At 48.0% G+C, this 25,948-nt stretch overlaps 2 protein-coding genes and 1 pseudogene across 2 annotated transcripts; 2 read left to right on the forward strand and 1 right to left on the reverse strand.

The window, feature by feature from the left end:
- Positions 1 to 2,427: 2,427 nt before the first annotated feature.
- On the forward strand, positions 2,428 to 7,812 carry LOC143394521 (eppin-like). Its single transcript, XM_076849208.1, has 4 exons — positions 2,428 to 2,518; positions 3,826 to 3,957; positions 7,088 to 7,256; positions 7,764 to 7,812. Exons 1-4 carry the CDS (start codon positions 2,428 to 2,430, stop codon positions 7,783 to 7,785), a joined length of 414 nt encoding a protein of 137 aa, XP_076705323.1. The 3' UTR covers positions 7,786 to 7,812.
- Positions 7,813 to 10,412: 2,600 nt separating this feature from the next.
- On the forward strand, positions 10,413 to 15,099 carry LOC143394936 (WAP four-disulfide core domain protein 6A-like). The gene is made up of 4 exons (XM_076849502.2): positions 10,413 to 10,503; positions 11,658 to 11,789; positions 14,313 to 14,480; positions 15,095 to 15,099. The coding sequence occupies exons 1-4, from the start codon at positions 10,413 to 10,415 to the stop codon at positions 15,097 to 15,099; spliced, it is 396 nt and encodes a 131-aa protein (XP_076705617.1).
- A 4,139-nt stretch (positions 15,100 to 19,238) lies between these two features.
- Positions 19,239 to 20,497, reverse strand: LOC143394937 (CCA tRNA nucleotidyltransferase 1, mitochondrial-like; annotated as a pseudogene).
- Positions 20,498 to 25,948: the final 5,451 nt, after the last annotated feature.

Below are 25,948 nucleotides of genomic sequence, written 5' to 3' on the forward strand. Positions count from 1 at the left end.
ATACTTATCCCACTACCTGATCTTCCCTCTGTCTGTCCATCCCACCATCCAATCAAACAACTTCCATCAACAGACCTACCCACCCGATCACTAACCTTATATCCAGTCCAACCCACTTCACCCATTCTTCCATCCACCCACAATCCTTGCATTCTCGCACCCAGATAGCCATGCTTTCCTCACCTCTTCCTACTCCTCTAGCCAACCTGGTGATATGTTGTCCCCTGAGGGACACACATCAACACACACATCCATCCTTCCTACACTGATCTCCTCCATCCACCCACCAACCCACTCACTATCCACACACTCACCAATCTCAACGTATCCTCCTCTATTCACGATAGGCTGTCCGTTGGTGGACACACGTCTGCCTACCTTTCTACACACTGCCATCCCCCACCTACCTCGCCCATCCCGAAGAATGCACCGAGTATTTATTCTGGGCCTCTTCGTGTTCTACGCACTAGGTTCTAGACCCAGGCCCATTAAATGGACCTCAGAGCTTCTTACACATGCAACTTGGCAATTCAACTAGAGGCACGTGGAACAATACCGAAAGAACCTGACAGGAAATCAGCCCAGGAGACAGGTCTTGGTCCATTGAAAAAGCAGGAGAGGCCAGGTAGAGGCCAATGTGCTCTGGCTCTCCCTGGAGCTCACATTCATGAAGTTGGAAATCATGCAGAAGCCAGACCGGGGCAGAGTTAGGGCCATGGCCCTCAATGAGGGTAGATGAAGGAGGAGGCAAGGGCCCAGGTGGGTCCCTACCCAGCTTTCTCCAAGAAAGCAGACGCTAGCAGGGGCCCAAACCATGATTCATTCCAAAACTCAAAGACACCCGTTTCATGTTCCCTGCTTAAAAAGTGAGACCCACGGGTTGGCCGGGAAATTAGATGAGACAGAATGTGATAGAACAAACTGAGTTTTAATTTATTTTCAAGAAAATTCAGAGAAGAAAGAAGCCTTAACTGGGGTCCCTGGGAGCCACGGGGAGATTTGCTGATGCTGATTCTTCAGCTTCTGTCTCTTCTAATGATCTCATTCATTCCCTTGGACTCCATTCTTTACCTCCAAGTCCACAGTCAGATATCACACCCACACTTCATCAGAAATTCCCTAATGGCCTCTGGCAAGGACGTTCATGCTCAGCTCCCTCTTGTCCTCATCTCAGACACTCACGTGCTGGATGACATTCAGCAGCATCCTCACTTCTCTGGCCCTTAAGATTCCAAACTGTAAAACAAAGCAGTGGCACGTGGTGGTCCCTCAGAGCCCTGCCACCTAGGTATTCCATGTGTTCCTCTCCCCTGGGCTGAGCTTGGTAGAAGCAGAAGGAGGGCCGCCCTGCCCAGGACATCTTGATGGCTCACTAGAAATTGCATTCCCCAGCCTCCTTAAGTGAGCCTGCAGAGTTGGTGGGGTGGATTCCCACGGGAGCTCTGCTGTGATCTCCTAGATTTTGTGACCATAATAGTAACTCACTGATGATGAGGCTGGCTTTTTCTGACTTTTCTCTGTCACATAAGAGACTTTTGAGAACGATGGTTGGCACAATAAGGCAACTCCTAGTCAGGAAAGAAAATGGGAACCTACAGATAACTCACTCTCTGAAGAGAGCCTCTGCCCCGCCAGCAGCCTGGCTAAATGGCTGTGGGTGTGCAGCTCCAGTTCTGCAGCACCCTTGTCCAGTCGCTCAGTGAGCAGTCAGCAACTCTGCGGGTCACTGAACCAGAGTCTCTCAGGAAGTTCTGTTCGTTTTGTAGTTTTCTAGTTTTCTAGTTTGCATCAGATGTGACAGAGACTCCCAACAAGCCCCTGCTCTCCAAGCAACGCGCTGTGACCAGCACCATCTGGGGACTGTTATCAGCCTGAGCCTTGCCAGCACCCGCTGTGGGGCAACATCTTTACTCTTTGGCTGTAGTCAAACATGAGTGACCCAAAGACAAGAGGAGAGGGAGGATGGTGGGAAGACACAGTGGGAGGGAGAACCGGACACCCAGGCCCTGGGGGGCCTTCAGAAAAGAAGAGAAAAAGCTAGGAACAGAGAGGCACAAAGAGACAGATAGCAAGAGATGAAAGGAGACATTGTCAGCGGGGAGCGGAAGGGGCCAGTGGCTAGTGTGTGTGGGGGACAGAAAGAGGCCAGGCACACTCCCAGAGTTTCCAAGATAAGACCTGGGAAGTGGCATTCACTCCCAAGGTAGCCTGGAAAGTGTGAGCCAAGCTCTGCACACTGGCCCTGCTGGAGCAGAGGGCCCAGCCCAGCCAGTCAGTCCCATTTTATGGCCTTGGGAACTTGGTGTTCCTGACAAGAAAGGGGGTGGCTGGCTCTTCTCCAGCTCTCGACTCCAAGGTAGAGGCCCTGAAGGGACAGGCTGGCTAAACAGCCCGCATTTCCATGTTCTGGAACCATCTCTCCTCAGAATGGAGCCTTGTGGACTTCTGAGAGTCCTGGTGCTCTTCATCCTCTTCGTGAATGTCCAGGGACCTGGTCTAAGCGACCGGTTCTTTCCCAGTAAGTATTGGGCCTCTGTCTTGCCCTGGGCAGAGGGGAGTTTGCTGGGAGGGGGGACCAGGAACAGTCCCTCAGATCTGGGTAGCTTCCCCCATCTCAGCCGTGCCTGGGCTGGGAGAGGAGGGAGAGAGATCTGTTCTGTGAGGGCAGGATCCCAGACCTGGGCAGTTTGGGGCAGCAGGGGGCGATTAATGGATTTGGCAATTATGTGAGGGGCTATAGATAGCTGGGCAGACTGAGGGTCCTCCTCCCACCCCACAAGAAAATTAGATCCTTTTCTCAGGATATCACCTCAATCTTCTCCTGTTTTTTTCCAATGTAATCCTATGAAGTCCCCAGAGGGTTTTGACTTTGGAGTAAGAAGACTATCTGGGAGCGCCTTTCAATGTAAGACACTAATACTCCAGGAATATATAAGTGATAATAGTAATTGTTAGCATTTTCTGAACAATCAAAAAATAGGGATTTCTGAGTAGAGATTTAAAAATAAAAAAAAAAAAAAAGCATTCTGGAGTCATACAGAGGGGTTAAATCCTGACAGCCATATAACCTTTATATAGATTCCATGTGCTTCCCTGATCTGTAAAATGGGACTGATCATGGAACTGACCTCATAGAGCTGCTAGGGAGGTTAAATGAGGTGGTAACATTTTAAATACTTAAATGAGTGAGTGGCTTATGGCAAATACTTACCATAACTGTGCCTCCTTACTCAGATTGGAGCTTTACACTCACTTCTTCCTCACAACTCCCTAAGGCCAAAACCACCTTACAAAGGAAGAGAGTAGCTTCAGGGAAAGTGACAGAACAGTGTTAGAATTCAAAGCCCACACTGACTCCAGGGGGCTACCAATCACTGCATGATGTCACACACCTGTCGTGGCAGTTTGCCCCCCCGCCCCCCGCCCCGGGCATTTGCAATGTCTGAAGACATTGGGTTGTCACAACAGGGAGGGGTGCCACCCGCATCTAATAAATTGAAGCCAGAGATACTGCTAAATGTCACCTGAGCAGGAAGACCCCACTGCCAACAAAGAACTCCCCAGCCCAGATGTCACCAGTGGCTGAGAAATTCTGCCTTAGAGGGACTGGGGCAGGAAGTGGGACGAAGGACCAGGTGGGAAGGTAGAGATGAGGGGTAGTCAACAGGGGGACGTGTCGGTCAGGCTGGGAGATACCCAGGGGACCCTGAGGAAGACTCCTGGTGACAGAAGGAGAGCAAACTTCCCGTCTGCCCAGAACGGGGTTGGAAGAGGGTGGGCAGGGTCCCTCCAAGGCTCACACTTGTAAATCTGCTCCTCCCCCAGAAAAATGTCCCAGAATCCGAGAGCAGTGTGAATTCAGAGAGAGGGACCTGTGTACCAAAGACAGGCAGTGCCCGCACAACCAGAAGTGCTGCGTCTTCAACTGCGGGAAAAAGTGCATTGACCTCCAGCAAGGTACCTTCAGAGCCGGGAACACTTCACCCACGCCCTCGCCCCCTGCCACTTGGGCTGGGTTGTCCCTGGTTCACGGAGGGCTGGTCTCCAGGCAGGACTGCTGGATGTGGGAGGACTGGGATTTAGATTTATTACTGCTCCTAACATGTTGTACAACATGAATAATGTCCTGATCCTGTCAGGTAGCGTCTGGGCCTCAGTTTCCCCAGACAAATGATGGGTACAGCAGTGAGACTCAATCAGCCGGCTTCTTGACCACTTTTCACCCTTATGATTTTCTGAGTCCTCAGATGGTCCTTGTTGCCCTAATATATACTGATGCTGTTTGTTGTTGCAAGTGACAAAAATTTTCTTTCTCCGCCCCCCTACTATTGAGCATTGAAGCTAGGGGCACTCCACCACTGAAATACGTTCCCAGCTCCCCCGTTCCTTTTCTGAGACAGGGTCTTGCTAAATTGCACAGGTTGACCTCAAACTTGCAATCCTCCCACCTCAGCCTCCTGAGTTGCTGGGATTACAGGAGTGTGTCACCATCCCTGGCTGAATTAAGCAATTTTCTTCCCTGTTTTTGCTTCTGACCGACTCCCTCTTGGCCTATGTAAATCCAACTTTGCACCAGGAAAGCTCCCCTGACTTCTCCAGACCAGAGGGGGTTTCCTTTCCATCTCCCTGGGCTCCAGAAAAGACTATGAAGGATTCTTTTGTCATTCATTTAGCTAATATTTACTGAGTGCCTCTAAGAGGTTTCCATTTTAGTCCATTTTCAAATCACTCTAATGAAATGCCTGAGGCAGGCTGACTTTATAAATAAAAGAGGTCTATTTAGCTCACAGTCTTGGAGGCTGAGTCCAAACATCATGGCACAGGCTCTAGCAAGAACCCCATGGCAGGTGGGGGGCACCTAAGAGAGAGAGAGAGAGAGAGAGTTCACATCACCAACAGAGGCCCAAATAGAGACTGAGCTCCCACAGTCCCTTCAAGGTCACACCCTCAATTGACCCAAGGACCTACCCCTAGGCCTCACCTCCTGATACCACTACCTTGGGGAACAAGACACCAACAAATGGACCCCGGGGGCACACACTTAAACCATGTTCAACCCACAGCACCCATAAAGGATCTGACCTGCTCAGGGTGGTCAGGGAGGATAGGAGGGGCTTCTCTGGACAGCAGGCCTGGAGTTGAGATCCAAATGAAGGGCAGTGATTTAGACAAAAAGAGGGTGGGAGGGTTTTCCAGGCACAGGGAACAGCACACACAAAGACTCAGAAAAGCAGGAAATGAACCAGATCACGGCACACAGAGAAAAGATCCAGCAATTCAGGTCTGGGGGCCAGATTATAGTCTCATCCTGATCCTAAGAGCCATGGAAACACCCTGAGTAAGGACAGCGGCCTCCCAGGTTCGTGGGGTGCCTGCAGAGTGGGATAGGGAAAGCGGAGGAGTGGGGCGTGCTAAAGGGACTCGGAGGAGAGAAAAGGGTGACTTGAACTAGGAGAAGCTGGGTGTAGAGATGTGCTGGGAAGACACTGGGAGGCACGTGGGCCACACGCACGCATGACGCGCTGCCCAGACGCCTGCAGGTGAGAGCTTCGGAGTTACTAGCTGAGCCCCAGGTTGGACCAGATTTTTTATCTGGAGCAAATCAACAAATTTCCCCTTTTTTCTGCCTCAATTTCTTCAGATAATAAAGATTACTTTGAGGATCAGATAGATTGATGCTCCCAAAGTGCTTAGAGCAATGATTGACATCCTTATAAAAAGGGTCGATCTGAACGTAGGCACCCGCACAGGAAGAAGGCCACAGGAACATGGAGGCACATGGCAGCCACCCAACACCTACTGACTTAACTCACTTGTCTTTCTTGACTGGGAACCCCTACGCCGTAGGGACTGTGCCTTGTCGTTGTCCCTTAAAGTGTTGGCACACAGGGCTAAAGTGCCCAAGGACACAGTTCAGGGCGGGAGGCATTTGGTTCCACCCCCAACATTCCATAAAGTTCTAAACCGTGCCAGGCCACCTGCTAGTCATTGGAATTCCAAGATGCAATCAGACTCAATCCCTGTTCAGCCCAGAAACTTACTGTGTCAGGAATGAGCCTGAAGATACGAACAGATGATAGGTGTACACACAAGATTCAGAAACAGGGTGAAGAGATGCTGACCGGGTTCAGGCACCTGGGATACAGAATGGAGTCAGGAGGGACCCTGGTATGCTGAGTGAGGCTGAAGCATGTAGATCAAGGGGGCCTGAGGCAGGGGGAGAGGCCTGAGCCAGGAGTGGGAGCCAGAGAATGAAGGGCCTTGTGGGTGACGGGAAGAATTTGTCATAAAGTCAAGGTAGGTCTTACCTTGGCTTGAACTTCAGATCCATCAGTTCCTTCTCCCTGGCATGAAGGATTGGAGGGGCCAAGACTGGAGGCAGGGATAGCCTCCACTCGAGGATAGCTCAGTAGCCCCGTGTGAGATTCTGGGGCTTAAGTTCAAGGAACTGGTGAGAAGTGAGCTATTAGGTGGTAGAAACAAACAAGACTTAATGGCTCAGCTGTGAAGATTTGCCTTCATTGAATTCATAGTTTGGTGGGGACCTGTATTCTTGCTAGGGTTGCTAAAACAAAGTAGCATGGGTGGATGGCCTAACCAACAGTACTGCCTTACAGTTCTGCAGGTTTGAAGGCCAAGGCCAAGTATCAGCAGGGCTGATTCCTTCTCAGGATTGTGGGGGAGAATTCTGTTCCATGCCTCTATTTTTCTCGCCATCTTTGGTGTCCCTTGGTTTGTAGACACATCACTCTGATCTCTGCTTCATGTTCCAGTGGTCTTCTTCCTGTGCATGTGCCTGTGTCCAGATCTACCCCTTTCTATAAAGCTGCCGATCATATGGAGTAAGATCCACCCTACTCCAATATGACATCCTCTTAACTGATTACGTCTGCAACGATCCTGTCTCCAGGGACTCAGGCACCTGTTCTGGGATCTCTTTGCAAATGCATGTAATATGTCCACAGAGCCGGCTCCCAAGTGGGTCAGGGAAAAGGAGCACGTTCCAGGGTGGTTGCGCAGGAGAACATGGCAGCTGTTTTGTTCCAAGCTGAGCTGCTGAGTTCTCAACTCTGAGGTCTCTCTGCAGACATATGCACTCTGCCAAAAGAAAGCGGGCCCTGCATGGCTCTGTTCCGTCGTTGGTGGTACAGTAAGAACAATAACACCTGCTATGGCTTCGTGTATGGCGGCTGCCAGGGAAACAACAACAACTTCCAGACCAAGAGCATCTGCCAAAATGCCTGCCAACAAAAAACGTGAGTCCTGGGGCCCCGGTTTCCCCTTGTCACCAGAGCCACGCTGGGAGGTCTGGGTGTTGAATGATCCGTTCCAAGGGAGCTGTGTCCTTGGCAGACCAGTGCCAACAGAACCCGCTCCAACCAGGGGAGAAGACTGCACCTTGCAGAGGGGAGTTGGGGCTTCCCGGGAACCGAGGGTGAGGAGGGACATGGAGGCCAATCAAAGCCAGCAAATGCCAGGGGATTCAGGCAGCCTGAAGGAAGGACAGAGGTGGTGCAATTTCAGAAACCAATAGAAAGGCCACAGAGCACCCACCTGGCACCGGTCACGCTGACCAGCCCGTCGTACCTTGCCATGGGTTTTCTCATCAGAGGTCTTTGCCTCAATCCAATCTCATTCATTGTTCCTTGAAAGAAACTGACAGCTCCCAGTGCAAGCCCAGTGTGAATCTCCTCCTGTAGAAAGGTGTTAAACACAACCTCAAGTTCAAAGCCAGCTACGTTTTATACCTATGTCCTCAACAGGCTTGGATTCCTGAACGGATAAAGATACATGGGGACAACCGCCAGGGTTTGGCTCCAGCTCCAGCTCTGTGCACCTGAGGATGCTCCAGGTTGACCCCCACAGCTCAGCCCCCAACTGTTCCGCTCCGCTCAGGGCTGCAAGGCCTTAGAGCTTCCCAACTGCGAACCCCAGGATCTGCCTCCTCCCTCTTCCTCTGTGGCCACCTGTTTTTATGCATAATTCCTTCCTCATGGATTCCATCTCTGCCTCACCCCATCATCTCTAACTTCCAGAAATCTCTGTTTGCTCCTATGCAGCTCCCAATTTTTTTTCAATAAAGTGCTTGGTTTCTTCCTGTGCCTCTGAGGTGGAGTAATTCACATCTGTCTGGCATATTACACTTTGCAGACAATAAGAGATTGTGAAGCTTCCAGTGACCCCATCTGAGCAAGTGAGGACAATGAGAACCTTGAGAGTTGAGAGCTCCAGGGATACTGTTATCCTCCTCCATTTCTTTAAAAAAAAAAATGATAATATAATAATAATAAAAAAACTCATAAGACAAGGGTCCAGGGACATTGCCTTAACTTGAATGCCCCAGAAACTGACCTTGGGACAAGGGCGGGGTGCACATATCTGATCTAGGAGATGTCCCAAGCACAAGGTGGGAAGGAGAGGAGTCGATCATGAGTTGGTTGCCACTGAGGGAAACAGTAACTCAGTCCTGCCAGATGCCCTCCCAGGAATCCTGTGAACCACACAGAACATACCTCCAAAGCTTCATCTGTCGCTAGTGCTGGGGAAGCTGAGGTGCTGATCCACGGATCCCCACTGGATTCTGGGGCATCAAATCCCTCACTCTACCCGGTAGTTCCACATGCAGCAAAGAAGCTCCTGAGGAGCCCGAGAAAACCTGAGGAGAGAAGTAGGAACTCTGATATTTTGAAATGGGTGACTCATTGTGCCCCGGATGTTATTTGGCCACAAGAAGGAACGCCACACCAATACACACTACACCGTGGATGAACCTCGAAAACATTCCGCTATGGGACAGGAGCCCAGAATGACAGGTGAGTCCATTTATGTCAAGTATCCAGAATAGGTTAATCTATAGACATAGGAAGAGCTGCCGGGGTTGGAGTAGGCAGGGAGGGGGACAACTAAGGAGTGACTGCTCACAGGTCCAGGGTTTTAATTTAAAGAAAGAAAAAATGTTTGGGGATTAATGGAGGGAGTGGTCACACAACTTTGTGAATGTGCTAAAAAAAAAAAAAAAAAAAAAAAAAAAGAAGCCACTGGATTCTTCCCCTTGACATGGTCGATTTTACATGATGTGGATTCTACCTCGATTTAAAAAATAGATTAAGACAAAATGTTCTCTGGGACCGACTGTCTCTCCAAGTTGCAGGTGAGACTGAAGGTCAGCCCAGAGTGTGTTGGGATGGAGCAAGGCCTTCCCCTCTGCAGCGCCTGCTAATGCTCTCTTCTGATGCTTCAAGACTTAGGTCAACGGGACAGTTCAGGAACTAGCAGCGGGACAAGGGCCCTGCTGCTGCACTGGTTTTCTGAAGGTACAACTGCAGGATTTTCTTGGATCTCTTACTCTAATTTGCATCTGACATTAGAAGGTCTCTGGGAGCTCTCGTCTTCTTTTCTGCTTTCAAAATCTTTTCTGGACAGCCTTTCTCTGTGGACTCAGTTCAACCTGGAATTCATCTTTCCTCCCCACACTTACTCACAGCAATATCTTTGCTCCTTGACAACAGCTCAAGAAAAGGGGTAAGCGGACACAGCTGCAGACACCGGTAACCCCAGCAACGTGGGAGATGGCAGGTGTGTAAGGGGGTGGGGAGGCTGAGGCAGGAGGATCCCAGGTTCTAGGCCAACTTGGGCAATTAAGCAAGATCCTCCCTCAAAATAAAAATGAAAAGGGCTGGGGACGTAGCTCAGTGGTTAAGCACCCCTGGGTTTGCTCCCCCAGGACTGCAAAGAAAAGAAAAAATGGACCCAAGAAAACAGAGAGGGGAAAAGAAGAGAAGTGATCGGACAGTGAAAGAGAAACTTTGAAAAGGAGGGGGGGACGGGGGTGGGGGGCAGGGGCTGGGGATGTGGCTCAAGTGGTAGCGCACTCGCCTGGCATGCGTGCGGCCCGGGTTCCATCCTCAGTACCACATACAAACAAAGATGTTGTGTCTGCCGAAAACTAAAAAATAATAATAATAATAATAATAATAATAATAAAATAAATATTTTTAAAAAAAGAAAGAAAAGGAGCGGGCGGGGGGGGGGGGACAGGAGCAAGGAAAAAACACAAAGGGACACAGAGAAGAAAAAGAGAAACAGTGAGAAAAATAAAACGCTAATAGAGGTACCGGGAGAAGAGCAAAATCAGAAAGATGAGAATGCATTCAGCCTGTACATTGCCCCTGAGAAAAGGAAGGTTCTGGAGCTGTCCACGCCTTCTACTGGGGGCATCTGGAATGTCCAGGGGGAGTGACCCCTCCCCCTGGTGGAGAGAGCCTAGGATCGCCAGGCCTGGGGGAGGGAGTGGCTGGCTTGCCTCCAGGCTTGTTGCTTGGAGTGTTGGGCTGTGCTGGGCGGCCAACACTCAGAGGCAGTGCAGAGAGCAGCGTACCTAGTTGGGGTGACATCCGCCAGCACTTCCTAAAATGGGACTCTTGGGACTTCTACTATTCCTGGTACCGTTCATCCTCCTGGGGGGTGTCCAGGAACCTGGGCTGGTTGAGGGGTTATTTTTCAGTAAGTATTGGGGACACAGTCCCTCTAATGTACAGAGAGAATTTGAAGGGGACGAAGGACAAAGAAGAGCATCGAGGAATGCTTTCCCCACTTCAGCCTGGACCCTGGGCGGGACAGAGGGGCGGTATTTGGAGTCTTTATTTCCCCCTTCCTGGCAGCTCCCCACCCCCACCCCCACTCATCCCGAGGGGTTCTTCCTGTACGTGCCTGGACCCCCCCATAAAGTGTACTTGAGGAACTAGATAGCCAGAGGGACTTTTCCCTGAGCCCACCACACTCCCTAGCAGCACCTGCACCGACTTCCAAATTTCTCCACTGAAGCCCCAAAATAAGTTTCCCTACTCCCCCACCCACACCCACAAAGGATCCTTGCCTTTGTGGTAAAGAATTGTCTCCCAAAGTCCCTTGCAGTATTGAAATACAAAGATTCCAGGATTAGTAGCTAAATATACTGAACACTGGAAAAGCTGCGGTTGGCAGTGAGTTCTCAGGAGCCACATGCTACAGGTTCCAATCCTGACTGCATCCTTAATAGTCGTGTGACCCTGGATGAGTTTATATAGCCTCCCTATACTTCAGATTCCTGCTTATTAGATGTGAGTATTAATAGTACTTACCGAGGTATTTGGAATGAGGATTAAAGAGAAAAGTTCAGGTGCATAGTAAGTACTTCATCACTACATTATTATATGGTCCCAGGCAGCCGGATGATGGCTTTTCAAACTTTGTTGCATCCGTCTTTGGAAGGACCCTCTAGGCAAATGAGGAAAGGAAGGTTCAGACAGGGTGCCTGCCATAGGAAAGGCTGTACAGAATTTTGAAGCCCAGCCACCAGAGGCTCAAGTGCAGATCTCAATTAGCAGGAGCTACAGCGCCCCCTAGGGGAACCTCCTAGAGGAGCATGTTCTCCTCCCAGGAGCCTTATACAGGTGGTGGGAGAAGGGTTGGGAGTGGGCTTAGGGATTAGGTGATGAGTCACCGGGTCCGGGCTGTGGCTAGTGTTGTGAGAATCCTGATCCCCCTGAGAGTTACTGTCCTCCTGGGGCAGGAGAAGGGAATCAAGCTTCCCCAACTCTGCAGAGGTGCCCTACGCCTGGGAAGGGGGAGAGACACCCACTTCCAGGCCTCAAGGAAGCATCTCTTCTCCTCTCCAGAGTCGTGTCCCAAAGTCAGAGTAAAATGCGAAATCGAAGAAAGAAACCTATGTACGAGGCACAGGCAGTGCCCAAATAATATGAAGTGTTGCATGTTCAGCTGCGGAAAGAAATGTTTAGACATGAGAAAAGGTACCTATGCCTCCCCTGAATGAATGCAGCCCTCTTTCCCCCCTCCCACACTGGCATTGTCCAGCCCCTTCCCTGGGTCACTGAGGGCCGGAGCCTGAACAAGTCCTGATGCATCTTCTCCTTGACAAAAGTCCCGTCAGTGCCAGACTTGGGAGACCCCGACCATATCCTGCCCCTGTGTTGTATGTGCTGTGAGCAATGTGGCTTTCCCTTTCTGCACCTCAGTTTCCTTTTCCACAAGTTACTTATGGGTACTGAACCACATGGTCTCTGGGCTCCTGTTTGGTGATCTGAAATGCCAAGTAGCCACCAAAGTCCGGTGAGATGCCAACGTCGCATCAGTTTATGTGACCAGCATAAGAGACAGGTGGATGGCTGGCATTTCCTGGCATTTGTCCCCAGGCCTCCCTGTGTGTATCAATCCAGGAAGCTTTCTGTGCTCACCTTTGGCCTCCTGCACTCTTTCCTCTCTGCCCCATATCACTGGGCTCTAAAGAAGACCATCAAACACTGTGCATTCATTTATTCATTCAACAGATATTTGAGAGGTCCTCTGTCACCCATGATGGGCTGCACTTGCTTGTTGTGGCTAGGGAGGGCAGGAAAGATTTTTCTGTGACTGGGATTCATGGTTCTGAAAGATGGGTGGTATGCAGGCAAAAATTGGAGGGAATTTTCCGGGCACAGATAACAGTACAAGCAAAGGCCCTGTGTTAGGAAGCATCATGCTCAGGCCTTGAAAAGTCAGAGAGCCGAGAAAGCCTGAGAGGATGAGAGATGAGACAGATAGTGCTGGCCAGCAAGGAGCACAGGGGTCTGGTCTTGATCCTAGGAAGGGGGGATTGTCTACATCTGAATCCCTTATCATTTACCTGGCTTCACTTTTGTTATCTTTATAGTGAGAGCAGTAAGAGGGATAGCTACATAATATTAAATGTTAACATATATTAAATGCTAAGAATATGACTGACATTTTAATAAATGCTAAAATTGTTTTTGATGTGGTCTAGACCGGAAGTGCTAAAGGACTGTGTTTGTACCTCAGAGCACAATGGACAAAAACAATTGCTTATTAATCCTTATTCTTTATAGGCAGGGCATGGTGGCACATGCCTGTAATCCCAGTTGCAGGAGGATTGTGAGTTCAAACACAGCTCAGCAATTTATCGAGGCACTAAGCAACTCAGTGAGACCCCGATGGGGATGTGCCTCAGTGGCCAAGTGCCCCTGAGTTCAATTCCCATTACCCCCCCCCCAAAAATAAAAGCTTCTTTATATTCAGGATACACTTGTTTAGACTGTGAATACTCCTGAAACATCCTCTCTATGCCAAATCTGCTAGAACGGCTGCACCAAGCTGGCATAAGACACAACACCCACTCTAGAAAACCTTACATTTTCATAGAGGAGTCAGAAAATGTGAATAAACAATTACACTGAAGTGTAAATGTGTGTCACAAAAGTGATAAATGTGCAAGATTTAGAAGCAATAAAATAAAAAGCAAGGAATAAAGAATGAATTGAGGTAGGGCATCACAAAGATCTGATACCTGGAAGGGTTTTGAAGGATAAATAGGAGTGCGTCTAGTTGGTGAGAGGGGGTCCGATATTTGGGCAGGGCAAAGGCAGAGGTGGATATGACCATGCTGTTCTTAGAGCAGGAAGTTAAACCCGGTGAGTGTGAGGGGCAGCAATGAGATAAAGCCAGAAAGAGGGTCTGAGAGAGACTTCTTTTGGGGGGATGGGGTGCAGGGGATCAAACCCAGGGCTCATGCCGGCAAGGCAGGCCCTCTGCCCCTTGGCTGTATCCCAGCCCAGGAAATGGGTTCCGGAGTCCTTCTGGGTGGCACTTTGCCCCCACCCCTGTGGATCAGTTCTCTGGAAACCGTGTGGAGCAGATGGGAGAAATGCACAGATCAGTCAGTGGCCTTTCAGGACAGTCCTGGGAAAAGATAATGATGCTTGGATTAATAAAATGGTAGAAAGGGAGAGAAAGGGACGCTATTTACTCTCAAAACCCCGGAACTCTTCGTTGCTCAGATGTGGAGGAGGCACAGCAGAAGGGTCCATGTGGCCTTGTCACATCTGCTCGTACCACAGCCCTGTAAGAGGAGCAGGGTGGCGTTTTGTATTCTCATGTTCTGTTTTCACTATTTCATTGGTTCTTTTTGGTGATCCATGACAGTAGAATCCATTTGATATAACTGTGCAAGCAAGGAACATGTCCTGTTCTAGTTCAGACCCTGTGCCTCCCCTCTCCTTCCCCACCTTGTTCCCTTCCCTCCACTGATCCCTTGGCCTCTACCCATAGTTATCCTTTTAAACTGATTTCCGAGGATGTACAGGAAGCCAAGAACGAGAGAGGTTAAAGCAAGTGGCCAAGGTTCACACTGAATTGGGAGCCGAGTCCGAGATAAATATGCCTCACAGTAGGGACAAAGAGAGCAGTGGCCGGAGGCAGGGAGGTGGACCTTGCCCAGGAGACCAGCATCCCCCCTGCCCTGCTCCATGATCTCCCTGCAGACATCTGCAGCATGCCCAAGGAGGTGGGGCCCTGCATGGCCTACCTCCCGCGCTGGTGGTATAACAAAGAGACCGAGGTCTGCTCCAGGTTCATCTACGGTGGTTGCCAAGGGAACAACAACAACTTTCAAAGTGAGGCTATCTGCATGGTCGTCTGCCAAAAAAATTGTAAGTCCTGGGGGTGGGGGTGGGGGGCGTCTCAGACTCCCACGCTCCACCGAGCACCTGAGAGATCTGGGTGCTGGTGTTTTCAAGGCTGCCGCAGGCCCGGGGCTGACAGAACCAGGGCCAATCAGGAGATACGGGCACGTCTTGTGGGAGTGCAAGTAAAAAGAAGATTTGAGAAAAAGAGGTTAGGAAGGAAGCCTGTAGGCAAAGGGAGTCGGGTGATGAGGTGGGAAAGGGGGCGGAGGCAAACAGATTCAGAAGGCCACCAAGCACTGGGCGTCATTCCTGACCCAGTCATGGCAGGGCCACTTCTCATCAAAACCCCTCACAGCTCCTCTTCCTTCAAAAGATGATTGAAGGCCAAGGCAACCTGAGGTCCTTTCTTGTCCACACGAGACACTTTGGGAACACCTAGGGTGGCCATGAACTATTGTATCACCCTGTGACAACATGATAAACTGGGGCTCTGCTGGGCAGATCAGAAGACGCGATCCACTCTGTGGGACCCTAACCTCAACTCGCTTTGGTTTCACTTCCTGCCAAAAGATGTAAAAGTGACCCCGCTCCTCTTTCCCGCTTCCAAGCAGCCCACCCTTTCTTCTGCTGTCTTGCAGACTGACAGGAGGAGGAGGAGCTGAAGCACCTTCGGGGTTTGCTTTGCAAGAGTCTCCACGTGGGCCTGACCCAGGCTTCACATTGGCTTCCACGGTCACCTTCAGCCACTCCAAAACTGAGCCCCAGGACTTGCTCCCTCCCTTTTCTCTCCTCGGCTTCTCTTCAAACATGGTGGCCTTCACCCTTGGGGCCTTCCTCAGTGTGAGATCTCTTCAACTTTCAGGATCCCCATTTATTCCTATGAAGCCTCCAGTTTCCCCTATTAAAGTGTCTGAGACCCCGTAGCCTGGTCTGAATGATTCCATTGCAACCTGCAGGTCTTCACGTATACTCACCTCTCGGTGTACGCAGTTTCAGAGAACAAGAGGTTTGGGGTTTTTTCCAGTAACATCAAAAGGAGAGAAGAGAATGAAAATCTGAAAAACTGAGACCTCTGTGACACTGTCACCTGGTAAAATGGCCCTAAGATGCTGAAGCAGAGAGCCTGAGAGATCTGGGTTTGTATGATCTAAAACTGATGAACTAGGAGTCCTTAAAAAGCCAAATATAAGTGAAATGAAAAGAGAAGATCATTCACAGGGAAAAGGAACTCACAAGCAACTGCAAATTTTAAAAATACCACAAATTGCACAGAATCCATAGAAATCAATTATCTATTGATGTTTTACCTTCCTGACATCAATTTCTTTAACAAAACCCAATTTCTAGAGAGAGCATGGAAAGATAAGTCAGTCTTTCACTCAACACGACTGATCAAACATGGATATATTTTTGTTTGGATGATAGTTGGGATGCATAGACCCTGTGCTTGGCTAAGTCACCCTTAATATTTGTAGTTCTCTTTACAGGCTTGGGTGCTAAAAACACAAGAATTTTAATGAATTCTTGTTTGTGTAATCCCATCAAAAAAGAAAATATTCATGGGCTGGGATTGTGGCTCAGCCGTAGCACATTCGCCTAGCACGTGTGAGGCCTGGTTCCATCCTCAGCACCACATAAAAATAAATAAATGAAATAAAGTTATTGTGTCCAACTACAATTAAAAATAAAATATTTTAAAAAATTAAAGAAAATATTCATGATAGAATACCGAATTAGCAAGGATGCTCTTACTAGTAAAGAACTTTGAACAGGCTTCCATAAAAACCATTTTTTTTTTCTATTTGTAATTTTATGCACCTGATATTTGGGAGAATTTTCCAGACACTTGTTTTTCTGGCTCAATACATGTCAAAATTTGTTTCTCCTCCTCAACTCACAGCCTTCTAGGGCCAGGTACATTCATACCAGAATGCCACCTCAAAGTCCCAGGACATAGTGTCGGGACCGCAAGGGGAATTGACAGGGGAACAAGGGGAGTACTCTGCAGCCATTCCAACACCACCTGGCCAGGAGAAGTGTGACACGAGTCAGAGTGGCGAGGAAAGGCAGCCTGGTTGGTGACGGCCAGAATGATGTCACCAATCATTTGACAACGTCAATGGACAGCTAGAGCCACCCTCGGAATCGTAGAAGAGGCTTGCTCAAGTGAGGAACCCCGAGGCTTGAGCTCCATCCATCTCATGGCCATCTGTCTCTAAAAGGGCTCAAGGACTTGTTTTCTACGGCTTCAGTAAAGGGGACAGTTTCACAGTGTGATGCAGAAGCGCCACCATAGTCAATGATTAACGATTTCTGAAAATGCCATTAAAAAACATCACACGAGAGCCACTCAGGAGAGGGAGGGGTTCAAGATGTGGAGCCTTCAGATCTGCTAAACTGCTGTCCCGAGAGGCGGGCCCAGACTGGGTAGGGTGGAGGAACACATTTCCCATCTGGGTTGAAGGCGGTGGGCTGGTGATGTTAAAAGGGACTTAGAAGTTCAAAAACCTGGGACAGCAGAGGAATTCTGCCAAATCTGATAAGCACCTGAGCACCCTCCAGTCCCCGATTGGAGTTGACACACATGAATGACTAGAATAAACTGCTCTGTCCCAGGAGCCTGTGAACCCAAGAGGCCCTTCGAAATGGCCAGAGCGTCTCGGGGCTGATGGTATCTGCTCACCTGTTCTGCTCAGGGGTGAACTCAGAGCACCTGCTGAAGGGGACACCTCAGTGGAGCTAGAGGGTCCGGTTCTCAGTGCTGACTGTTGGGGTGTCACTTTTCCCTTTAGACCCCGGAAGATATGTCAAGTGGACCCTGTAGGTGTTTCCCAAAGTGCAGTGCAGACCCAGGCCCCTCATCTTCCTCTCCTCCTTCTCTCCTCAGAGCTGCCTCCAAAATCAGAAATGCCGAGGGGAAGCCCAGATGGAGATCCAAGGCATCCTGAGCTGAGAGGCCTGGAGAGCTCCACCAGGCCCAGGGCAATTTCTAATGGGGACCGGACGTGTCCGTGACCACACAGAACATTGGTGGCAAAACGGGAATTAAAATCCGGGTCTGAAGCATGGCCAGGTGTTGCCAGATCCCGAAACCAGAATCTGGAAACCAGGGCTGTTTGTCATCTTGCTTTTTAATATTCAGCATCTGCGTCTCATTCCTGCAGTTGAAGGATTCCCTATGGGGGGAGTATTTCAGTATAGAGCTGAAAGGGCCAGGCTCTCCGTCGGGGTCCAGTAAGGAACACGGAACCCACACCAGCATTCCAAACAGGGAGGGATCAACATTGAGAACTGGTTGTAGGAGTCCTGGGAGGGTGAAAGGAAAAAGGAGAAGCTGAGTCATCCATCACTCCTAGATTTAGGAGAATAAGAGATTATTATTGGGAGAAGCTAGAGTTAATGGAAGGGACCCAGGTACAGCTGGCTGACACCTCTGGCGAGGACAGAGAGGCAGCAGCTATGGGGCTGGACCCTGTTTCCTCTCCTGTGCTGCACCTGGTGTTCAGACCTCTGAGGGCTGAATGGTACTTGGCCCACTGGGTGGGGAGGCACAGTGAGCTGGTACTAACTTTGGTGGGGGTAAGAGGGAGGATTTGCAGTTCAGCTGATTTGGAGAGTGCCAGAAGGATCCAGAGACTGTAGGTGTAACAGCTTTCTGCTGCTGGATAGAAATTGGTAGGAGCCAGAAACTGGATGGATGAAAGCCCATTGTCACCTTATTTCACCCATCACTGTCCTCTCAGTGGCTTCCATTCTGAGTCCAGCTTGAAGCCAACTAGGAAAAGATAAGGAGAAACCTAGTGGGCTGAGTTCCACTCCCAGCATCACGAAAAAGAGTACGGAAGGTTGGGCTTGGAGCTGAGGTCAGCAAATGAGTCACCAGCATGTTCACTTTCCCAGCCTCCCTTGCAGCTAGGAATTGGGCACTGGACTTAGGCTGTCAATCAGATACACCTGAATCAGACAGTAAATTGAAAGCTAATAAGGAAAAAAGGCAGAGATGATGGAGGATTCATTGTGATGGCAGCAACTACAGCAGACGGTCTTCTCCTGTTTCTAGGCAGCAGCCGTAGCAGAGATGATGGTGATGGCGTCAATGGTACAAGATGGGTAGCCAGTGCCCAGTGTCCTGTTGACGGTGGCCCTGGCCACACAGCCTTCCTCATTTCCACCCATTCTCCTAATCTTTTTCAGTCTTGCAGGTGATTCTGTAAGTCACCCCACTTTTGTGTGTGTGCCACCAAAGCAAAAGGAAATATTTGGTTAAAATATCAGACTCAAGCATACACAAGGTTAGGACATCTTATGACAGAAAAATATCACTTCCACGGTAAAATACATGTCACTATGTGGGTGCCACCCCATTTACACTTTATACAGGAGTTTTAATCCAATTGTCGAGTGTTCCCAGGCACTGGGTAGCATTAATTTCGGATCTCTTATAAGACCTGAAACCTATCAGAGGCGATTGCTGTACACACCAGCCCGGTTTTCTCCTCAGCAGACATTAACATTTTTCTGTTGGAGGCAATCACCAGGTGTTGAGATTATTACCGTCTGGCGACATATCGACCCTACTTTTCCAAAAGAATTCTAAGGCACAGTGATGCAAACCTAGGAGGAGGTAGACTTCCTTTTAGTGCCTGAAGCACAATATCACAAAATAATTTTGTCAAGATATCCCGCAAACACTCCAAAGCTGCTGTCCTCTCTTCAATTTCATCAGGAGGGAAACGGAATAAAACCTGTCTTACCGACCACTTTCCAGCAGCGGCTCCCTCATCAGATTTCCGTCTCCTGTATGTGACTGAGAAGTTCCTCTTTCTCCATCGGGTGGCCACCTTTTTCCCCACTGTTCACATAACTGTCGCAGCAGAGCCCTGATCTCCTTTCCCGAAGAAATGCCCCCTTTCCTGATGTCGTGGTCACACACAAAGGGGGGACTGACCGCTGCATTTCCCACAGGAGACAGTGCTCGCCTTGACACTTGAGCCGTCCACATACGTGGGCCATGGTGACAGGCTCCCTAGACTAAGTGCCAGACACACGTTAAGTCTTGTCACGTGTCGGAACACTTGCTTAAGATTTCACCCTCACATCTGAAAGATCCTCACTCTGAATTTTTTTTGATCAAAACAAGTAAAGCCCAAGAGCACTTGTTCTAGCGGTGAGGCCGACATGCATTTCTACTTAACATCTATAATAAAGTCCTGAGTGGGCTTCAGGGGTCCGGGTTATCTGCCGCTTTCACTAAATCCTTCCTGTTTTTAACTAGAAATAAGCCAAGATTTTTCTCTTCTTTTGAAATCTTCAAACCTCATCCAACTTTGTCATGTCATCCTGTGTTCTGAATAGCGAGGCCAGGAGAGTCACTGGCTTTGGTGAAAAGCCTTTCACATTTCCACTGACCTGTCAAACTCTTCCAGACCCTTGTTGGCAGGTAAGCCTGCGTAAGTGCCACATCAAGATCGTAGATATGGTGAATCAAAAGGTTTATGTGGTTACCTGTAAGGATTTTCTTCAGTTCCACCCAAATCTTCTCTCCTGATATCCCACTCAAGCCTTTAGCATTTTCTGTGATTTTCTCCAATATCTCGGGATCATGGTCACTAGGTCTGCCTACAATTCTGCCCTAAAACCTGAAATACCTTAAAATTCAAAGATAATCTTGTACTCTCTGTTTGGCCTTTCCAATAAATCTAACTTTCTTATTTTTAAATCTGCATAGCCATTAAAGAAATCAAATAAGGTACCATCAAAACCTAGAAACAGAGAATTTTAGTGAGATCTCTGCATCTTTCTGCCAGTCGGTTGGGAACTCTACCTCGGCAAGTCTTCCATCCGTGACGATATCCATACGTAGTGTGGTGATTTCGAAATTTTCTTCATGAGGTTGTCACACTCTTCAATCCTTCCGTGAAAGGGGACTGGAATTCTGGAGACTGTAACTTCATTGTAAAGAGATGCCGCTTCAGAAGGCACAGCCTACCCCAACGGCAGCACAGGACTGGGCTGTGCCTAGGACATGGGTGCCTGAGCATCTGGAGAGAAAGTCACCATGCACACTTCAGCCCGCACCTCACGGCCACACGCCAAAATACCCCAATTTTTAAAAATGGATTTATGTTTAAAATAACCAGAGTTACATTTGGAGAAACCCTGACTTCTACGGGGGAAATGGCACCTGCCACCTGAAGGGACTCAGGCTAGAAGTCCCAATGACTTGGCACTTGTCATTTCTTGCATCAGAAAGAAAAAAAAGATGGATTGACGTATGGATAGAGATGTACAGATGGATAAACAAGTAATAAAGCAATTGCAATAGACGGTTCCCATGATAACCCACTGGGAGATCTTGAGCAGATCTTAATCAAGATTAGAGACAACCTTCATGGTTGTCTCTAATCAGGGTTCGGGGGTCAGGCGTTTGACCATTTGTTGGATATTGGTGATATTGGATATTGGGAACTGACCCAGGGCGATTCTCACAGAGAAACTCAGTTCTGAGCCTTCAGGAACCAACGGTCCCAGCAACTCGGGGAGTGAGCGCCTCAGTCCTGAAGGGGAATCCGAGTGGTGATCCCTGGGCCCACATGACGCGGCACACTAGGCGTGAGATCTTGTAGGAATTAGATCTGGGAGTTCTTACTTCTTCTCTGAGGGCGATCACAAGTTTTGGAGAAAATGGGAGCTAAATGAGAAACAAAGTCCTACTGTGAAATATATAGGCAAGATTTTTTTCATTAAAATGGAGTTTATCACATGCTTAGCTCTCAGCTCCCACCCTACATCTGAATTTTGAAGCGAGACATTTGGACATGAGTGCTCGTGAGGAAAGAGAGATGGCCTACCTTCAAAGTAGGTGACAACTTGTCAGGTGCAGTGGTGCACACCTGTAATCCCAGCAGCTCGGGAGGCTGAGGCATGAGGATCATGAGTTCAAAGCCAGCCTCAGCAAAAGCAAGGTTGTGAGACTAAGCAACTCAGTGAGACTCTGTCTCTAAATAAAATCCAAAAAAGGGCTAGGCATATGGCTCAGTGGTTAAATGTCCTAGGTTCAATCCCTGGTGCAAAAAAAAAGTGACAATTCAAATGCATATATAAATTCATCATCCAAATAGGACATTTCTGAGAGCCTGAGAAGGCACTGTTTAAAATGGCACCAAACCAGTGGGTTCAAGATAGTGGCTCTAGTTGTTGTTAGCTAACTTGCTCATGCAATTGTGAACTGTGGGAAAATGAGAGCAGCAGTTCTCAGGTGGGTGGCGAGCAGCCTGAGCAAGTACTGAGTACAAATGCACACCTTAAAGTCACAACAGAGAGCAGCCACACGTGTACAGAAACACATGGATAGATGCACACAACACATGTTTATACATATCGCACCTCCAGAAAGTAATGGAACCACTTGTATTTGAGGAAGAGTTATGGTGACCTAAAAACGCCAAGTAATTCCTCACTACAGAAATCAAGTGTAAAACTGAATAAAAGCATCAAAAACAAATCAAGGCACTGGAAATTTACCAAAGTAAAACAGCAAATTATGAAGCTTTTATTCTTGCATGACAGTTAGACTTCAGTTTCAAGAATCTTAATGACCCCATGTAGATCAATCATAAAGAAAACCACACTTAGACACATTAGAATCAAACTTGGGATGAACAAATAAATATTTGAAAAAAACTATAGAAAAATGACTCATTGAAATGGCTCAGTTTTCATCAGAAACAAATGGAAATCAGAAAGCATTGAAATGTCAAAATGCTGAAAGAAAAAAAACTGTCAAAGAATGAATGATTCTTTATATCCTTTAAAAATAAAGGCAATATACTATACATACAACAAGAGCTAATGACTATCAAATACGAAGAACTCCCAAAACTCAATAGTGCACAAACAATTCAATAAGAAAATGGGTCAAAGATCTGAACAGATGTTTTGCCTAGAAGGAGATGCATATGAAAAACACATGAAAAGGTATTCAACATGATTGGTCGTTTGGGAGATGCGGATTAAAATCACAATGAGATATCACTATTTGCTGCACATCAAAATGTCTAAGTTTTTTTTAAAAAAGAGTGACAATAACAACAAATGAGGACAAGGATGCAGAGAAGCCGATCACTGTTAGAAATGTAAAATGGCACTTCCCCAGAAATCAGTGCATTTCTTGTAAAACTAAGTATTCCTTTATCATACCACCCAGCAATCTCACTCCTGGGCATTTATCCAGAGAAATGAAAACGAGTGTTCACATGGAATCCTGCCCGTGAATGCTCATGACAGCACTATTCATCATGACCCCAAACTGAAGACAGCCCGGATGTCCTTCAACAGGTGAGGGGCTAAACAAAGCCCGGAGCTTCCATGGGCCACTCCCAACCCCACAGAGGAACGAGCACTGGTGGAGGGAAGAACCTGTACAAATTCCCAGGGAATTTTGCTGGGGAAAAAGCCAATCCCCAAAGGTTAAATACGTGGGAGTCGATTCATTTAAAATGTTTAAATGATAAAATTTTAGAAAGGAAGCCCAGGCTTGTGGTTTCCAGGCACTACTATGTGGACCAGGAGATGGGCGGGGAGGAGGAGATCATGGTGCGAAAGGACAACGTTGGAGATGGTTGCCGTGAGGGACCTGTTCGGTGTCAGGGGTGTGGTGGTGGATACACAGATCCACACAGGTGACAAACCCTAATGGAACTAAGTCCTTACATGCACCCCCCCACACATACACAGGAGTTCTAGTAAAACTGGGGAAATCTGGATGGAATCAGCGGATGGTCTCAATGTCAGTATCCCAGCTGTTTCACAAAAGAGTATCATGGGGGGAAATTGGATAAAACGTACTAGGGATCTCTGCATTGTTTCTTACAACTGCATGTGGATTGACAATTACTCACCTAAAAGTTCCAAGGAAAGAAAATAAAGACTTCCCCATATCAACAAAAATCTGTTTATTTCAGACCAGACCAGACTGAAATTACCAGATGGTAATTTGGATTCACAAGAAAGAATAAAGAACAGCAGAAATGGTAAATATGTGGGTGAATACAGAAGTGTGTCAATGATACACACCCACACCTGTCTGTAGCCAAAGCCCAGGATCCCTCTACCCCCCCAGACCCTGCTCTCTATGTTGTGAGTTTCTTTCCTCTCCTTCCACCAGACTCCATTTCTAGGAGGAATAAAGACCAAAAGTTTCACAAGAGCTGATCAAGGAGAATCCGGTCTGCCTGGGATAGGAAAAGTGACGAACGGCCTGGGTCACACTGTGGGACAGAGGCCCTTGCAGGAGAAGGGGCTGGGAGGACTAGGTGTGATGACTTAACCAGGTCTAGAGTCTGAGAAACTTCCAGTTGAATCTAAGTCAAGCCACCAGCAAACTCAGTAAACTTGGGCATGTCTCAGACCTTCCCCAGATCTTGGTTTGCTCATCTTCAAAATATGTGAAACAATAAAACTTGAGCTGTACGGTGTTTATCAAGATCGCAGAAGGTGACTTTATGTAACATGCATAACACACTGCCCAGTATGAACAAGATGTTCCGTAACAATCAGGATGAGTACTGTTATCAGTGCACACAACAGATGCCTCTTTATATGCTCAACCACTGAGATGCAAACCCTGGAGGGGCACAGCTGCCAGGAAAAGGATCAATCTGAACCCCCCACGATAGGAATTCCCCATATTTTATGGTCAGTTTCCTGAGTTCTACAGACATTGTCTGCCCTACTCTGGAGTAGAGCATTAGTCATTCAAGCCATTAGTCATAGAATGTTAAAATTTATCCTATGCTAAAAATTCCACTTGAATTTCTGAAAGCACGAATTGAATCTATTCTTAAAGTGGCCAGCCCTATTTTTCCACTCTGAACATTTATTTTATCTTATTTTTATTTCATTTCACTTTGATACCGAGGATTAAGCCCAGGGGTGCTCTGCCACTGAACTACATCCTTACCTCTTTTTACTTTATTCTGAGACACCATCTCAATAAGTTGCCCAGGTTGGCCTGGAATTCAAGATCCTCTCCTCCCAACCTTCCGAGTAGCTGGGATGACAGGTCCGTGCCACCATGCCTGGTTGGACATGTATTTTAAGCATATATAAAGTAAAACAGACCCTACTGGCATGTATGTGATCGTGATAACTGTACAAGCAGGGCCCCTTCCTACAACCTGTTCTCCTGTTTGATAAGATAGGGATGACAGTAATATCTGTCCAAGGACTTTTCATGAAAATTTACTTAGGCAAAGTGCTGGGAGCCATTAGCCAAGTAGGTATGACAATTTCCTTGCCAGCGTACCCCATGTAGCTTAGTGGAAGGACTCGTGGAAATAGGACATTTTGCAGTGACATTGCATGTAAGGTGACCTTGCTCAAGGACCAGGGCGGATCCGGGTTTAGGGCGTTCCAGGTTTAGGAAAGTTATTCCTGCTGGGAATAGGGCGTATCCTGCTGCCTGAGTTCCCCTTGAGTTCTCACGGGATTCAGACAGTATTTTTGGGAGACAGAAGCCCAGTGGAGGTGTGGATTTGGGCAGAGAATGTGGATTTCCCCAGAACGTGTCTGTAGACGGCCAGTGTGAGATCGGGAATAAAGAATTGCTATTTGAATCTACAAAGCTGTGAGTGGCTCGTGATTTGTGCCCAGCCAGACTGCGGCAGCAAAGCAGCAAACAGCCTGACATCTAGTAGGTGCACATAGGATGTCCGTCCCCTTTCTCCTTCTAGAAAAGATGAAGGCTATACAGAGGTTAGAACCCAAATGGGGAAACTATTCTTTAAAATCCTACCTTCATCTGCTTCTCCCGTCCCTACACCACCATCAATGGGTCTCAATCAAAATTAAGTATTCTTTACACTCATGCTGTACATGTGGCTGCCATAGGGTGAGACTACTTTGGTAAATGCAAGGTAACTAGCAAGACGTGCCTGCCAGCTTCTGTATGTGCCTTTAATAAATGTTGTCCTTGGCCTCCATCTTCTGGAATGACAAAGACACTGCCAACAGATCATCTGAAGACAGGCTAAGTCACTGAGTCATGATCACAGCTCCCCCAGGGCAACCTGGGTACACAATGCCTGCTTTTCAAAGACTCGCAAGGCTCATTTGACTAAATAAGTACAGGCACCCCTCATCGAGCACTGCCTCCCACTGTCCTGAGACGTTAACACAATGTTAATGATGAAAAAAAATTTTTTTAGTGCTGGGGATCCAACCCAGGGCCTCATGCATGTTAGGCAAGCATTCTACCATGGAGCTACATCCCCAGTCCAGTGATGGAAATATTTGATATTTTTAGAAAATATTTATATCCATAACTCTTCTGTGGGGTGTACTAACCTTAGCACAATTAACACTTGGGAGATAACTCTTTGTTGTTGGGTCGGGGGGGGGGGGGGGTCCTGAGCATTGGAGGATGTTTAGGAGGATCCCTTGCCTCTACCCATTCCACTAATACAGGTAGGTGTTCCTCATCCTCAACTTGT

The sequence above is a fragment of the Callospermophilus lateralis genome, chromosome 3, assembly GCF_048772815.1.
Source record: "Callospermophilus lateralis isolate mCalLat2 chromosome 3, mCalLat2.hap1, whole genome shotgun sequence".
NCBI lineage: Eukaryota > Metazoa > Chordata > Mammalia > Rodentia > Sciuridae > Callospermophilus > Callospermophilus lateralis.